At 44.8% G+C, this 17,138-nt stretch overlaps 1 protein-coding gene across 5 annotated transcripts in view; it reads left to right on the top strand.

Annotated features, from left to right (window-relative positions):
- The window catches only part of FRMD4B (FERM domain containing 4B), a 151,469-nt gene that overhangs the window by 111,080 nt on the left and 23,251 nt on the right, over positions 1 to 17,138 (top strand). For all 5 annotated transcript variants that reach the window (XM_068154341.1, XM_068154340.1, XM_068154339.1 and 2 more), the window contains exons 8-11: positions 9,013 to 9,096; positions 10,776 to 10,841; positions 12,382 to 12,439; positions 13,420 to 13,506. In XM_068154341.1, the coding sequence (XP_068010442.1) occupies positions 9,013 to 9,096; positions 10,776 to 10,841; positions 12,382 to 12,439; positions 13,420 to 13,506 (295 nt within the window). The remainder of the gene's footprint in view (positions 1 to 9,012; positions 9,097 to 10,775; positions 10,842 to 12,381; positions 12,440 to 13,419; positions 13,507 to 17,138) is intronic.

Here is a 17,138-nt window from a genome sequence, read left to right as displayed (position 1 = left end):
TAGGCTTGGAGTAGCATCATAGCATCCCTAGCCTCACATATAAGATACTCTCCTCCTTGTCCCTAGAAGTTCCCTCAAGTACAGGTTGTAGCCAGGAGGGGGTTGGTCTCTTCTCCCAGGCAGCCAGCACCAGAACAAGAGGACACAGTCTCAAGCTGTGCCAGGGGAAGTTTAGGCTTGAGGTGAGGAGAAAGTTCTTCACAGAGAGAGTTATTAGCCATTGAAATGTGCTGCCCAGGGAGGTGGTGGAGTCATCGTCCCTGGAGATGTTCAAGAGGGGATTGGACGTGGCACTTGGTGCCGTGGTCTAGTAGGCACGAGGTCTGTGGTGACAGGTTGGACTTGATGATCTTTGAGGTCTCTTCCAACCTTGTTGATTCTATGGTTCAGCATTAAAATGTGTTGCCTTTTCCTATTGTAAAATCAGGTTTCATGGGTTTGGTGTTGTCACGTGTTTACCTCCTTTCTGTGGAGCATCTGGAAAACTTCAGGTCTACAGAGAGTATCTCCAGTCTTTCATTGTCACCTGTGAACAGGAGTCTGGGCTCTGGTCTGACTCTAAGCAACATCCTCACTTCAAGAAAGCAAAAATAAATCTCTCCAGCTTTTCCTTCCCGTGCTGGTTGGGATCTGTCACGTGGGGTCTGTTTTGTACTGTGAGGAAATGGAGCAGCAGCTTTTCAGCCTCAGCTTTTTTTGCCTTTGCAGATTTGTGAGGTCCTTATCATTATTTGGATGTGTTATTTTTCTTGTGGTTCCATGTACCTCTGTATCAGCACACAGGGCTGTGACAACAAGCTTTTAACTTTGCTGCTGTACTCAGACATGCTAAAACCTCACAGCTAATAGGGCTAAGCTGACTTTTGTGTGAACAGGAAGAAAGTGTGAATGTTAGAAATAACAGTCTGCTGTTGCTAGGAAGGGTTTGGGATCCCTCAGACGTATCAACTGGGAATAGTTGGCTTTTGCTTTGCAGTAAATCCCCAGGTAAAGCAGAGCTGTTCCACTTCCTGTCTGGTCTAATAGGGAAGCAGTGCTACCATGTGCTGTTAGTGTGGCTCAGCAGTTCTGTGAACATGGATCTCCTCTACCAGATCCATGGGACTGTGAGCCACCTCCAATGCTAGGTGTGGTGTTGAAGGTCCAAAGGGCTTTATCTTCAGAATATTCCTATTGCACATCAAGAGCTGTAGAAGAAGACCTGAGAATTTAGGCCAAGTTCAGGTCATGAATTTTCTCTAGCCATTGAGAACTGCTTCCTCAGCACCCCATTCCTCACCTCAAAGTGGGAATATGGAACAGTGCCTCATTGGCCAAAGTTTCTCTGGGAGCACCTTACATCCTCATTTGTCTGGGCCCCATGTCCTCACATAGAGAAGTGTGTGCATGTAGCTGATATGGGAAGTGTTGCTTGTTCTTTGGTGCTCTTGGTCTGCTTTTCCAAAGGCAATGAGTAAGGTCACCCAAGAGCAGTGCTGCTGCTGCTTTTTCTGAGTGCCAAGCACAGCTTGGGAAGCAAAGACATTAACTTAAAGCAGTAGGGCTGGAGGTGGAGGTTAGGCCTGAGGATTCAAGGCTGTGATCCAGCCTGTGCTAAGTGTGGGAAAGAGTTGTCAAGCACCAGCTACCCTTTGTCTTGTGCAGGTCCTTAAAGCTGTTGTGGCAGCACTGCATGAGAATCCACAGCATGGCTGCAGCAAGCCTGGCGCTGAAAAAGCCATCTGCACTGCTTATCATGTTCCTTTTCACGTACAGGGTTTGGAAGGCTTTTAGAAATGGTCCTTCAAATACCTTTCTGAGCAGGCAGTTGTTATCTGGAATTCAAGTGGCAGACTTTGCAGTCCTGCCCCAGGCAAAGCTCCCCACTGCCTGAGGGGGTTCAGGTTCAGCTCCGGCTGTCCTGTGCCAATGGGAGTCCCTTGTTCGTGGCCTTTCCGGATCCTGCTTTTCCTTCAATAGATAAATAACTTTCTTGAGTGTGCTAGCAGACCATAAACTGAAAGGTTGGGAAATGATGGGAAACGTCTGGCATTTGTCACAAAAGAGGATTTGTCAGCAAGCACATTTCAAAATCCTGCTGCCAAGATCCTGCTGCTCTGACATACTCATAAGCTGTTAAATCCATCGTCTCTCCCTGTACCTTCCCTGCTCTGTCTTCCTTCCCCTCATTTTTTTTCCTCTTGCACTTTTAACCCCATTCATTCTTTTTCCACCCCCTCTTGGCTTGCTGCTTCCTCCTCACACCTGTTTCTTGTAGTACCTTGAAAGGCAGACCAACCTCTGTAGGAGTGAGAGGTTGCCATGCTTTGCCCTCCCATTTATTTCAGAGCAAAACAAAAGCCTATAGAAAAGGCACCTGTTGGTGAAGGAGCCCATCTGCAGTGTGAGGGTCTATGTTGCTGACTCTCATCTGTGAACCTTGGAAATAGGAACAACTTAGAGTGGCATCACCAAAGCCTACTCACTTTAGAAAGTCACTTTGGGACCTCAGGCTGGGGTGTGGGCAGCAGTAAAACAGGTTGCTCACAGAGGTAGTAGATGCCCCATTCCTGGAAACATTCAAAGTCAGGTTTTAGGATAGAATTAACCAGGTTGGAAAAGACCTTTGAGATCATCAAGTCCAACCTATCATCCTAATCAACTAACCATGGCATCAAGAGCCTCATCCAGTCTCTTCCTAAACACCTCCAGTGATGGTGACTCCACCATCTCCCTGGGCAGCACATTCCAATGGCCAATCTCTCTTTCTATGAAGAACTTCTTTCTAACATCCAGCCTAAACCTCCCTTGGTGCAGCTTGAGACTGAATCCTGTGACAGGTTGTAATGGGGTTGAACTGGATGACCTTTAAAGGTCCCTTCCAACACAAACCACTCTATGATTCTATGAGCACAGGATGTTCCTGTACTGTTACAGCATTGCTTGTAATGGCATGGCAAAGGAAGTCAGTGGTTATCCTCAAGAAGCAGGACCATTACTAACATCATTTAAGTAACCTGACTAGCCCTCTGACAACTTAGACTGTAAAGCTTATAAGTACCTGGTCTGTGTGCAACTTTTGTGTGTTTATCATAATATAGTATCATTGTATCAGTCAGGGTTGGAAGGGACCACAAGGATCATCTAGTTCCAATCCCCCTGCCATGGGCAGGGACACCCCACACAGGATCAGGCTGGCCAGAGCCTCGTCCAGCCCGGGCTTAAACACCTCCAGGGACGGCGCCCCAACCACCTGCCTGGACAACCCATTCCAGGGCTTCACCACTCTCATGGTGAAGAACTTCCTCCTCATATCCAGTCTGAACCTTCCCACCTCCAGCTTCATTCCATTTCTTTTGCTAGCACTACATATCTTGAGCAGAGTAAGAGAAAAAATCTTCATGGGAAGTTTGTGAAGCATCTTCACGATGCAGGGTGATTCCCTATTGTCATTTAGTTGTGAAGCTCTCCATTTTTTGTATCTCACTTGTGATTCTCAGAAGCACCTGCTGATTTATAGGTGTCCATGAAGTAACTTTCAGGTTAACTTGGGAGGTTGGTCAATATTTTTCTAAAACCAAGGCCCTCAAAAATTCATTTCAAGAATCAACTGGATGTAAAATACTGACATTCAGGTGGACCCAGGAGTTCTCACAGTCGGGTAGCAATACAAGAGTATTTATGTGAGGTCAGGAGGCTTTGAGAACAGAGGAAAGTCACTCTACAGTGCACTTTCCCAGGTGACAAATTCCTCCATTACAAAGTGTTATCCATGAGATTCAGCACCTGCCAGCACTTTAGTCAGTTAGAAGTTGTCTGAAGTCCTCTCTTTATCGAGCTGTTAATATTTACAAAGACGATGTGGGCTGATAAGCTTTTATGTTGTAGCACAACGTATTGCTTTTGCTGCTCTGGGTGTGTTTATTGCTCTTCACCTTTTCCTGCCAGTCTCATTAACCACATCTTGTTACATCTGAACCCATACCTATGTTAGCAACAGGCAGAAGCTGTTTGTGGCAGTGGGTGCAGGGAATAGCCTGGGCAGCCATTGACAAATGGTCCTAATTAGCATGGCTCTGTAAATTTTTGCCTAGCAGGGTGTGCTGTATCATTTGATTACAAGCTGGGTGATTTCTGAGAGCATAAATATGTAATATTTTCAGTAATGCACTTGAATAGAATAGAATTAACCAGAATTAATCATCGAGTCCAACCTATCAGCCAACACTATCTAATCAACTAAACCATGGCACCGAGCACCCCATCCAGTCTCTTCCTAAATGCCTCCAGTGATGGTGACTCCACTGTCTCCCCAGGCAACCCATTCCAATGGCCAATCACTTTCTCTATGAAGAATTTCTTCCTAACATCCAGCCTAGACCTCCCCTGGCACAGCTTGAGACTGTGTCCTCTGGCAGAATGTGCCATGACAGCCTGGCTTGGTTCCTTCCCAGATTTTTTAGCAGGATGCCTAAAATTTCACTGCAACATCAGCAAGTTGTAGGGAGCACTTGGGGTTGGTCCAGGTTTGCCGTTAGAGATATGACTCTGAATGTGGGAACTCCTATCCATGGGAGTTCCTACATGGTTAAATGCAGGAACTTCTCCTATCTTACTTGGTTAAATGTTACTGGTGGGTACTTTAGGGACAAGTTTCTGCTCTGTCTCCATAGAGCTGATGATGATGAGCAGGGTGACACTGGGGGCAGTAGCTTTTCATTCTGGGACAGAAAATTAAATATGGATGGCACCAAGATGCAAGATAGGGAGGGTCTGATGTAGATTTCCATTTACATTGCCCAGATCAGCTCAAGTCCTGCTCAGGATCTGCTGGAGAGGGCACCCCTGTTTAGAGGGTGGAATAGGAAGGAAAGGGTCTGTCTGCTGGTTTTCTTTAATTCCTCTTTATAGTGGAAAAATATTTGAGATGAGAGTTTCCTATATTCTTCTCATGGGGAATAAACAAACCTTTTGCCAAAAACATGTTCATTCCCTGTGACTCTGAGTGGTTTAAGTTTATACATTGAAATGTTGCCAAGAGCCACCAATCAAGAAGCCCCCTCTGTAGCAGAGGTCAGATTAAATGCAAGTGGGCCTCTCCACCCCGACAGCTGAGTCCTCCTCCTGGCTTGATGAGAACCAACCAAGGACATGCCAGATACAACACTGGTGTGTTTGGCTGGTAGATAGCATAGAAGAGTGGTTGGACATCTGGAGCCAGGTCTGTCTGCCCTCTGATTTCTGTATCACTGTGATCGTTGTGAAATCAAACAGGAACAAGGTAATGATTCAAACTGTTGCTCCTGCTATCTGGGGTTGTAACCTCTGCGGAACAGCTGGGTCTCGGAGGGCTTGGGAAAGTGATTCTGAAGGTCAAGGGGAGACATGCTTGGGCTCCTTAGTGCAGATGAAGTGATAATGAACTCTGTGGAAGGAGGGGGAGTACCATCTGAGACTTTTATCCCTGAAGCTGTGAATCATCCCAAATGCTAATCCTTGGGCATGCAGTCAGCAGATCTGGGCTGCTGCGTGCCAGCCTGCACTGTCTGAAGGCATCCGGCACGCAAGGAGCTGTGTCCTGTTTCTCCCAGGTCTTTCACATTTTTCTGAGATTGCTTCATGCTTTATCTTACAATTATGCAAGGGAAAAAAAAAATCCTCATGTGGCCTCTCAGAGGCTTTGGGCTTTAAAAATCCATCCTGATGGAATCCCTCCAGCTACAGATGGATGGGGATGGTGTGTCCGGACATCAGGGTATGAGGTTGGATCCCGTCAGGAAGGCAAGTCCCAACTTTGCCTCATAAAAGAATAACCTAATAAAAGAAGAATGCCTCATGAAAAAAGAACAAGTACCTGAAGGGTGGTTGTAGCAAGGGTCAGACTCTTCTCCCAGGCAACCAGCACCAGAACAAGAGGACACAGTCTCAAGCTGTGCCAGGGGAGGTTTAGGCTGGATGTTAGGAAGAAATTCTTCCCAGAAAGAGTGATTGGCCATTGGAATGTGCTGCCCAGGGAGGTGGTGGAGTCACCATCACTGGAGGTGTTTAGAAAGAGACTGGATAATCCTTTTAGGGCCATGGTTTAGTTGATTAAATGGTTTTGGTTGATAGATTGGACTTGGTGATCTCAAAGGTCTTTTCCAACCTGGTTAATTCTGTATTCTCTAATGATATTCTTTGCTATTGCCAGATGTTGGATGGGTTTGTAGGCTGTCAGAACACAGAAGGTCCTGCTCTGCTGTAACCTGTCACAGCTCCATGGGCTCTGCCTGCTAAGGTACTGCACCAGGGCCTGTGGTTGTGGGTACGCACTGGAGTGATGTGCTCCATCTGATGGCACAGGCCTGATTGCAGCCCTTTGGTCACTGAATGTTCCAGCTCAGAGCCCACAAAGCTTGTCAGGGAGGTGGGTGTGCTGGCTGGCTGGCACTCGATTTATATTCAGTGGTAGACGTTTCCATGTTGATGAGCAGCTACTCATCACTCAGGCTTAACTAATGCCCTTGTTTTGATGAGGCTAAGGTTGCTGTTGAACTAGGTCTTAGAGGCAAGGGGTTCAAAATCCAAACAGGAAGGTGAATACCCCTGCTAGAGGCCATGAGCTGGGCAAAAAGCAGCATGGTAGGATGCAGCTGCCAGGGTTTGTGACATTTCTGCAGTGTCTCAGTGACAGGGAAGCTACTGGCCCCATAATGGCTGGCAAAGGAGAGCTTGGGAGCTCTCCACCCAGCAGCGATGGTGACAGCTGGAGAGTCACCTGTCCCCGCTGCCTTTGCTGGAGCTCAGCTATTGCCTCCCAGCATCAGCCTCCTCAGTGCTTCAGCCCTCCCTTGGGCGTTTTGTTGTTTGCTGGCAAGGAGGTTTCTAAATAGGGGTTGAGAGTCCAGCCATTAAACCTCTGATTATGAATATTGCTGGTTGAGAATCTATATTTAAACAGCCCTTTCGTTCAGTACAAATGAGCTATTTTGTTATTGTTTCCTTCCAAAACCTCTCCTCCTTCACTGCATTTCCCTGCCAACCCTGGCTGCTGCAGCAGCCATGGCAGTTGTGAGTCAGGCTTATAAATAGGAGGAAACGTTCGTTGTAATCACAGAACCATAGAATGGCTTGAGTTGGAACAGACCTTAAAGATCATCTCTTCCAACCCCCTGGGCATGAGCCAGGACACATCCCACTAGGCCAGGCTGCTCAGAGCCTCATCCAGCCAGGTCTTAAACATTTCCAGGCATGAGGTGTCCACAGCTCTGTGCAAACCATTCCTGTGTCTCAGCACCCTCATAGTAAAGTAAAAATCAATTATCTTTTCAGTCTGTGATTGAAGTCAGAAGGGACCTCAGGAGGGTGTCTGACTAAACCTCCTGCTCTGAGAGGAGTCAGCTATGAGATCAGGTCAGGCTGCTCAGGGTTTGGGGGCTTTGGTTTGGGACTTATTTATTTTTCTTTTGGTTTCTGAGGCCTCAGGAGGGTGTTCTCTGCATTTTAGTACATCCCTACAAACCACTGGTAACCTACCTTCTCGCTGCAAGCTGAGATGTCCCACAACCTTTTGATCCCATCAGAATGGGCTTTTAAAGGGTGAATAAAGCCTCCTCGGCTTTTGTGAGCATTGGCTGTATTTGAGCATTGGGAGGAGAGATCCTGATTTTCTGCCCAGCTGTCCCCGTTGTTTGTGGCACTTGGGCTCTGGCCAGCTTGCAAAGAAAAGTGCATACTCCTGGCAGAAGAGCATTGGCCCTGCCTGCAAAGCTCAGCAACAACAGCTCCTCGGTGCTAATTGACCCTTTCTTGGCAACTTCATCAAAGACGTTGAAGAATAAATAGGCTGTTGATTGAACTGTTTCCTCGTCCCCAGAGGTGGTCCCTCTTAGTCAGGGTTGAGGCACATTGGCAAGGCTGGGGAAGAAGCTTGCAGAGCTATTAGCCCATGCTTGCTGAGGAACAAAAAAGCTTTAGTTCACTCCTCTTTCCTTGTGACATCTGCTGGGTGAAATGGAAAGGTGGCAGGGGTTTACTGCCTCCTCAGTCTGCAGAGGCTGATCCACGGTGCCCACGGAACAGATCTTTGTGCTCTGCACCACTCTACTGATGCACAGGGTGCTGGTTTTGAGGGGAAAGGGGGAACGTAGCTCAGTAGTAGAATCTGGTGGAAACAGAAGGCAGGAGCAGAAAAACACCTTCAAGGAAAGCTGAGGTGGATGCTGATGGACGTGACTCGGTGCATTCTTTACATAGAAAAGTCAAGCTGGTGCTTGTTGGCACTGCTGTGAAGGCATGCTGAAATCCTGCAGAAATGAGGCGTGCAAGGTTCAGCTGATTAATTAATGGAGCATAGGAACAGAAAATATTAACCAATTTACTGATGCCTGTAAGTAGGTTTTTAAACCTTCTGCTGGTTGGGGATTTATCTCTTCTTTTGGTGACAAATTGCATTCACGTACTTCAGCCTCTTTTATTTTGTTCCAGGCTGGGACTGGAGTCCAAACTATTTGAGCTTTCAGCACAATGAGCAGTCCAGGAAAACTATTTCAAGTGAAAATATTTTACAGTATATGAACCAAAACCCACTGTGCTGAACCAGATGGGTGTTAAACCCAAAGATTTGACAAATAGCAGGCTGCTTCGTGAAACTTGCTGTCTAGGTAGGATTTCAGCTAACGATAAAGTGAAAGAACAGCTCCACAAGCCTTGCTTTTGGGCGAAGGCTTTCCTTCTGCAGCTGCTTCAAGCCTCATTCCGCACTCAGCAAACGGAATGAGTGTGTGCAAAATAAATATTGATAGGGTGCCGCTGCAGCCGTGGCCGAGGATCACGTGTTATGTGTAATGAGTTACAACATGGGGGCTGCATGACACCGTATACATCACTGTCATGTGAGAGGGCCTATAGAGTTACGTTGCTATGACAGCCTGATATGGGGCAGTGCACCCTTTTCTTGAGCAGCAAATACAGCCCTTTCCTCCTCCTGAAACTGATGCTTGCATCTGTGATTCACTAACAGTGACTCTGTACCAATTCTTTTTTGCTTTTTAGTGACGAAATCACCAGAAAAGACTTGAAGACACTGCCTGTCTTTCCTACCAAGACACTACAGGAGCATCCTTCACTCGCTTACTGGTGAGCTATTAACTTTAACATGTAAATTATTGCTCTGAATGATAATGGCTGAATCACTTTTAAACAGTTTTACAAACTTAAGTTTTCGGCCTGTGTGATGTTCATTGCTCATGTTCAAGCATTTCCAGTTTTTAGAGAGTTAGAAAGGATGCAAGATCCAATGCAAATCCCTCATTGAAAGCTCACCCAAATCAAATTGCTGGATCAGAAACGGCTGGATCAGATTATGCAGGGGACCATGCGTCAGAAAGAGCTGAAATCTGAACTCCAGCCAAGCCTGGGTTTGCAAAGAGCACCTTGCTCTTCAGCTGTCACACAGTAAAGTCTCTGTGGTGGGCTAACCATGGCTGGCTGCCAGATGCCCACCCAGCTGCTCTCCTCAACAGACAAGGAGTAAAAATAAGCTAGAAAAGCTGGAAACAGGAAGGCAGGTCCAATTTGGGGGCTCAAATGGTGAGACCCTGCACAGAGTACTGTGTCCAGTTCTGGAGCCCCTATTGCAGGAGGAACCGTGAGGTGCTGGAGTGTGTCCAGAGAAGAGCCACGAGGATGATTAGAGGGCTGGAGCTCCTCTCCTATGAGGACAGACTGAGGAAGTTGGGGCTGTTCAGTCTGGAGAAGAGAAGGCTCTGAGTGGACCTTCTTGCGGCCTTCTAGTATCCAAAAGGAGCCTACAAGAAAGCTGGGGAGGGACTTTTTAGGGTGTCAGGTAGTGACAGGACTGGGGGGAACGGAAAAAAACAGAGATGGGTAGATTCAGATTGGACGTTAGGAAGAGGCTCTTCCCCATGAGGGTGGGGAGACACTGGCACAGGCTGCCCAGGGAGGTGGTAGAATCCCTGGAGGATTTTAAGGTCAGGCTGGATGTGGCTGTGAGCAACCTGCTGTAGTGTGAGGTGTCCCTGCCCATGGCAGGGGGGGTTGGAACTAGATGATCCTTAAGGTCCCTTCCAACCCTAACAATTCTTTGATTCTATGATGAATCAATGAATTTTTTTTCCTTGGAATTGATGACTTTTGATCAAGTTTGACTCCCTCATTTGTTTATTTTAGGCTTGATTTGTACCTGATGGATTTTCAAGTATGCCAGTACTTGCTTATGATTTGGGGTTTTTGAGAATGAGTACTGCTGGGGTTTTCTTTGCCTTTTTCTGACTCTTAAATAAATGCATATTTAATTCTGTATTCTGCTAAATGTTTAAGTGTATCACAGGAAAAAATGCACAAAGGTCATTGCTGACAAATCTTTTTTTCACCTATGGAATGTCAAGGGGGGAAAAATGCTTTTGCATAATAACCTTTCTGGTTTAACTACTTCTGTCTTGCATATGGAAGGTTAACTATCCTTTGAAGTTTTGGTCCTTTAGAATGTGAAAATTAATTGATACAGTTAGTAGCATTCTTCTGCAGCAGCATCTGCAGCAGAGCAGGCTGATCCCAAACGATTCGTTAATTAGCCTGGAACGCGACACCCGATGGCAGGGAACAGCCAGGCAGCTCCACGCTGCTTAACGAAGGGTGGGAAAGAAATCAGCAAGAAACAGAATGTAAACCGGAGCAGGAAATGTACAGAGGAACACTGCTCTGCATGCTGAGCAGGCGGCTGAATTTCAACAGATGCTGTCACACATGGAAAAAGTCACTGAGCCTCTAAATTGGGTTTTGTGCTTGTTTTGCAGTGAGGACAGAGTAATTGAGCATTATATACAGATTAAAGGGCTGACCAGAGGACAAGCCATTGTTCAGTGAGTATGACACTTGTTAATTTATGAAGATGATCTTTCTACTTTTCTTTTTCTTTTTTCTTCTTTATTTTTTCTTCCTCCTTTCCTTATTTTTTCTTCCCCCTTTCCTTATTTTTCTTCCCCCTTTCCTTATTTTTTCTTCCTCCTTTCCTTATTTTTTTCTTCCCCCTTTCCTTATTTTTTCTTCCTTCTTTCCTTATTTTTTGTTCCCCCTTTCCTTATTTTTTCTTCCCCCTTTCCTTATTTTTTTCTTCCCCCTTTCCTTATTTTTTTCTTCCCCCTTTCCTTATTTTTTTCTTCCCCCTTTCCTTATTTTTTTCTTCCCCCTTTCCTTATTTTTTTCTTCCCCCTTTCCTTATTTTTTTCTTCCCCCTTTCCTTATTTTTTTTCTTCCCCCTTTCCTTATTTTTTCTTCCCCCTTTCCTTATTTTTTTCTTCCTTCTTTCCTTATTTTTTGTTCCCCCTTTCCTTATTTTTTTGTTCCCCCTTTCCTTATTTTTTTTCTTCCCCCTTTCCTTATTTTTTTTCTTCCCCCTTTCCTTATTTTTTCCTTCCCCCTTTCTTTTGTTGAAGTGGCAACGCAGGCTGTTTTGCCCATTACAGTGTGCAAACTTTACTATTTGTATCTGTCAGACTTCTGATTTGTTTGGTTAGTTTGTTGGTTTTTTTTTTTACTGAGTTATATTTCAAACTTCAATCACTTGAAGTTTCACACTGTGCAGGCTTGTAGTTAAGGTTGTGTGTCCTCATTCAGATATCTCAACTATAAAAGAAATTATTTGGGCTTCACTTTATTGGAAGACTCTTCTCCATACCCTGTTTGGTGTCAATTAGTTTTCACACCAAACTTGGGCCAAATATTACCTTAGGTCCTGTTTTAAACAAACAAACAACAAATGTGTGTTTGTTGAGATGTTCAGAAATTGGCTTTCAGAAGAACAAGGTCTTCCAAGATACATATGGAGCCTCTGGAATTCTGTTTTTAGTTTACAGGAAAGTTTGGGATGATTTCCATGGCTGCATGATGTAGACATCTTGTAATTTTTCCTTACGTACCTTGATGCCTGTAATTCTGTCTCAGTAACTCAGAGACTTCTTTCAATAGGAACAAGGGGAAAACATTGCTCAGTGGTTGTCTGATTTGCTTCATGCAACAGTTGTACAACTGTATAAACACTTTCATTTGGAGCAAATCCATTGTAATCAGAGCACCATAATGGAATACTCTAGGCGGGGCTTTATTGCCAAATGTTCAGTTCAGAATTTTTACTTTCTAGTTCTCTGACCTTCTGATAAGAGATTGGATACTTTGCTATATGAGAGAGATTTTCCACTTGCTTTAGCAGGGCCAAAATATCCCAGCTTTCCCCGAGTCAGAATGCCGAGTTTTATCTGAAAGCGTGGGCTTTCAACTCTTAAGACTCTCAAAATGCTGAAGTGATAAATGACATGTCCTAAATGTATGTGTGAAAAAAAATATGCTAATAGATACATTTCTCTCCAGAGAAAATCATCTGATATGCTATAAATCTGTCTACAGGTACATGAAAGTGGTAGAAGCTTTGCCAACATATGGAGTTCATTACTACGGAGTAAAGGTTCGTAAGTGCTCGTAGATAATGTGATTGCTTAGCTTGTAACGTGTGATTACATTCCTATAGGAGTAGTTTGATGATCTGGTACCCTTCTATCAATATTAAACCCAGCATCTTTTCAACCTCTGTAATTTTTTTTTCCACCCTTTCAGTATTCTTTAAAAACTGTTCCCAGAGAACAGGAAAGCATCATGTGCCACAGAAGACAGAAAAGAATCTTTGTAAAACCTTCTCTAATCCTATCAGGAGCTAAATTCCTATCATCTTAATTAAACCAGTTATCACTTCTAGATCCAAAGCAGTTAATAGTTTCCCCAGAGATATTTCTAATCAAGATTAGTTTAAGGAAAAAAAAAAAAACCCAAAACCACAGTGTAGAAAAGACTGCTTCTAAGTAGCATGTGATTAGTGGGTGCGTGCTTGGACTGGGGAAATGCTGAGAAATATCTTTGGAGAGTGATGGACATGCACCATTTATTCCCATTTGTAGAGCAGAGCCTGGGCCACAGTGTTTTGTACAGAAGAGATCAGCAGAGATGGTGTCTCCTTACTTTGAGTCATGGCCACGGCTGTGGTACTGGAGAAGCTGATGTTTTGCACTGTTCTCTCTTCCCGTGGCTGTCCGTGTCTGAATTTAGTGGATGCAGTCACTGGCTGCAGTTTATTTTTATTTTTCTCCTGTCTCATATCCTTCCTCCTTCACAGCCACTCCTGTGATGAGTGACACTCCCTCATCTCAGCAGCACTGTCGCTTTTTTTGTCCACTTTGCACAACCACCTCCTATATTCTTGCCTCTGCCTGAGAGGGTGGGCGCAGAAAGTTTCGACATCACTCCAGCAATCCACTTCACATCAGTTTGTTTGCAAAAAAATAGCCTTACTTCCATACCTACTCGTGCTTGTCACAGACTGAAACGGGCTGGAATCTTGGTATTGTCTAATTCCTAAGCAGCTCTTGCTTCATGTGCACATCCATTTTTCAGGATAAACAAGGAATCCCGTGGTGGCTTGGAATAAGTTACAAAGGAATAGGCCAATACGACTTGCAAGACAAAGTCAAGCCCAGAAAAGTAAGTCTTTTTGCATCTCATCTTTCCCCTTTTTGAGAGGGAGGTGGGATGGTGTTGCATGTCACAATGTACTTTTTGAGCTGTTGCTTATTAGGGTAGTGAACAAAATATCAAGGACTGGAGGCAGAAGGAGAATTCTGCTGGCACTGAGGCAGTGAAACTTTCCCTCTCATGTAATAGCGGAAAATCCCTATGGGAGCTTTGCCTTGTGTGTCATCTTGAGTTTGGTGGTCTCAGGAGAGTCTGGACAGGAATTTTGGCAGCCTCCAGGGATAACTACAAAAGTGTGAAGCAACTGGGTTTCCACAAGTTCCAAGCTAAAGGCCTTGTTACTTGAGTAGTGTTTTCACTTGGCTTTTGTGGGTGTTTGTGTGTCTGAAGGGATAAAAGGCTCCTCTGATATCTGTGAAACACAAGGGGAACTTCAGGCCTGTTTAGGCAACGTGGTGCAATGAATTGTAAGGGGGGATTGAGAGTAAGTGCTAAATACTGGAGTTTGTTCTCTTTTTCCACCTCCCTGCTCTTTAGCATGTCTTCTGCAGACTAAACTCTGCCAACGACCTCCCTTGTTGTTTAAGAAGGGCAGAGGGTCCCATATTGCATATCTGGCTCCCTCAAAGCCCCCCTCAGTGAGCCCAAGCAGGCTTTTCTGCCAGTGGCCTTGGAAACCCATCACGCAACACAAGCATGTGATGTGTTGGGAGCTCGCCCTGTCCTGTAGCCACACGTGTCTTCCTGTGACAGGACTGAGCCCTGACAGCCGTTAAAGAGTTATTTAAACTCGCTTGGCTGGAAGGAAGAGCCATGCTGTTGGGCTAAGTTTGTGTGCTTTCTTACTGGTGGTGTCTTCATAGAAACATCTAAGCTGTGAGGAGATGGTGACCTGCAGTTTTGCTGTTCTCCTTCCCCAGGTATGAGCTGGGCAGGAGCACACATGAAGCATGTGCTTCCTGCCAGGGAATTTTACACTTGCAAAAGATACTGTTTGGTGTATTTGTGCCAAAAAAAACCCCAAAGCCAGCTTGACAAAACTTCCTTGTTAAGAGCAGTTCCCCTTCAAGCTTCCAACCTGACCTTCTCCTTTTCCAAAGCATGCTATCACTTGGTTTCTTTGGGTATATTTATATACCTATGCGTTGAAGCTTGCACTCCTGTGTCCTTCCTTTGTGTTGATTAGTGAAGCAAATTGTTTCATCCCATGTCTGTTCTGCATGAGACTGACCCAAGAGGAATTGTAGAAAAATCATGTCATAGTTAACACAGCCATTGATCATTGAAGGAGAGCATCAAGGAGCTCTTCTTGCTCTTAAGCACTTCCCTAGTTTTAGGCAACATCTAAGAGATGCTCTAGTCAGGTCAAACACTGATCATTCTCTAGCCAAGATGTCCAGCTGTGACCAGCAACACTCTCCAAGAAAATGCAGCCTGCCTGGCTAGAAGCATTGCTTCACCAAGCAGTTTTAATGCTTGTGGGATTTCAGTTTACAACAGCAACCAGGCAGATTAAGAAAAGCTTTTAAGGTCAGCAGGGCCCAGATACCAAGTCACACCCTGCAATGGTTTGCTACGAGGCATTGTCTTTGAATGTGGCAGGAGTTTTGTTTAAGAAAAAATGAAAAAACAAAGGTCACTTCTGGAAGTGTTACAATGGAAACAGTAATAGTTGTCTGCTCTGCTGTAATTGTAATCATACAACAGAGAATAGGCATTGAAAGGGAAGGTGGGAGAGCATAAATGCAGAGGGAACCTTTAATGCCAATAAGCCAAAAGCCAGTAAGCCTTTGGGGCTGCCCCAAAATGTGGGGATGGAGATAGCTGTAGTATCCTTAGAGATTTGTGTCTGGTGTTAATAGGAGAGGGTACAAATGGCTTAAATCACTGCTTGTCCTGAGCCATGACTACTTGTAATGTGTGGCTAAATATGCAAACAGTTCCTTCATACAAAAAGTGTTTCAGGATTTCAAAGTGTGCTTCTGACAGGTTGGACTCGATGATCCTCGAGGTCTCTTCCAACCTTAGTGATACTGTGATGTGATCCACAGAAATGACTGCAAGCAGATCACTTCTGGAGGAAAGCAGAGCCTGGGTCAGATTTGGGTTTTTTTCCAGTTAAAATCTCGAGATGCTGCTGTTTGGTTCACTGTAGCTGTGACCTTGCTGTCTGTGATATGGCAGGCAAGAGTTTCCTTTTAACCAGTATTATTGCTCACATTAATGAATGTGTCAGAATATATTTCACAAAGAGAAGAGTCTGTATAGCTTGAGTCTGTATAGCCTGCCTGAATCTCTAAGAAGTCAGCAAGGACAATCCTTTTTGAAACAGTAGGCATGTAAACTGTGCCTGTCTTTTGGAGCAGAGGTTCTAGTTTTGCTGGTTTATGTAGAATTTTCTTGCTTTGCCTCTCAGGATGGAGCCAAACTCAGAACTTCCATGTGCTGGTATCATCCTGCTGTTTATACTGTGGATCAAAAGTGCTGTTGTGTTTATCCATAGCCATCTGGGAAAGAGCATCCTTATTGTGCTCCACTTCTCCAGTGAGTGATGTTTAAATATACAAGCAGCTGATTAACTCAATCAAAGCAAAAGGCTGAGTCCAAGTCTGATGAAGACTGAGCTGGCTTTTCCTAACTTTAAAGATACAGATTGTGCAAACCTCCTGGATACTGGCCGCAGTGGGAAAGCTGCTAAGTTTCAGGTGGGAGGCTGTGAACAGGAGTTGGTGCCTGAATTCACACCAGGGGCTTTTATTCTCTCCTTGTGTCTTTTCTGTGGTGCTAATGGCTGCTCTCGAATGTAGTTGCATTTGCTTAGTGTGTTCATCACAGGAGGCTGGTAAGGACCAAGGCCATATTCAGATTTATATATATATTTTAATACTAATTAAAAACACATCAAATTAAGTGCACCTATTAACACAATGTCAATTAAATCTCAACAAACACAACCACCTTCCTCAAAGAGTGAAATCTCTTGGCTTTATCCAAGTAGGTCTTTAGGCAAAGAAATCTAAATATGAGCCTTGGAGCACAGTGGTTATCCCAAGAATTTGTTGTTGGATCAACACTGTCGTGTGAAGTCCAAGACTGAGAAGTCTTCACAGGAAACAACTTGCACGACAGAGCTGGATGAAGCAATCTGCAGATCTGTATCACTCAGCCTTGCCAGCGCTCGCACATGTGCTCCCAGTCATCTGTAAGGGGAGCCTGTGTTGTTGGAGAGGACAGTGTGTAACTCAGGGCTGGACCAGGAGAACCTGCCTTGTCTGTTTGTAAAGCTGGCCTGGAAGGTGTGAGCCTGGCTATTAATATTTTGTTGGTTGACCTGAGATGGTTAGAGAAAGGAGTGTTGTGGCTCTAAGTCACTCCTGAAAGGTGGTATTGGTTTGGAAGCGGTTTCTAGTGAAGCGAACCCGTGTTTTACCCATCACCTTGGACACTGAGCTGATGGGCACCAAGGGAAGCATTGTGTTCCAGAGCTGCAGTAGACCAAAAATAGTGAATTACTTTTTTGTCATTCCTGAAAATTGTCTTTGTAGATAAAAGCAGTGGTTGCACACTGGCTGCAGCTCAGTTGGTTATAATCCTGTAGTCACATAGGGAATAAAAAAGCCTAGATTTGGCAACCTCTGTTC

Source organism: Melanerpes formicivorus, unplaced genomic scaffold, assembly GCF_026170545.1.
Source record: "Melanerpes formicivorus ecotype bairdi unplaced genomic scaffold, bMelFor1.0.p_v2 SCAF_28, whole genome shotgun sequence".
NCBI classification, from domain to species: Eukaryota; Metazoa; Chordata; class Aves; order Piciformes; family Picidae; genus Melanerpes; species Melanerpes formicivorus.
This window is presented reverse-complemented; position numbering and strand designations above follow the sequence as displayed.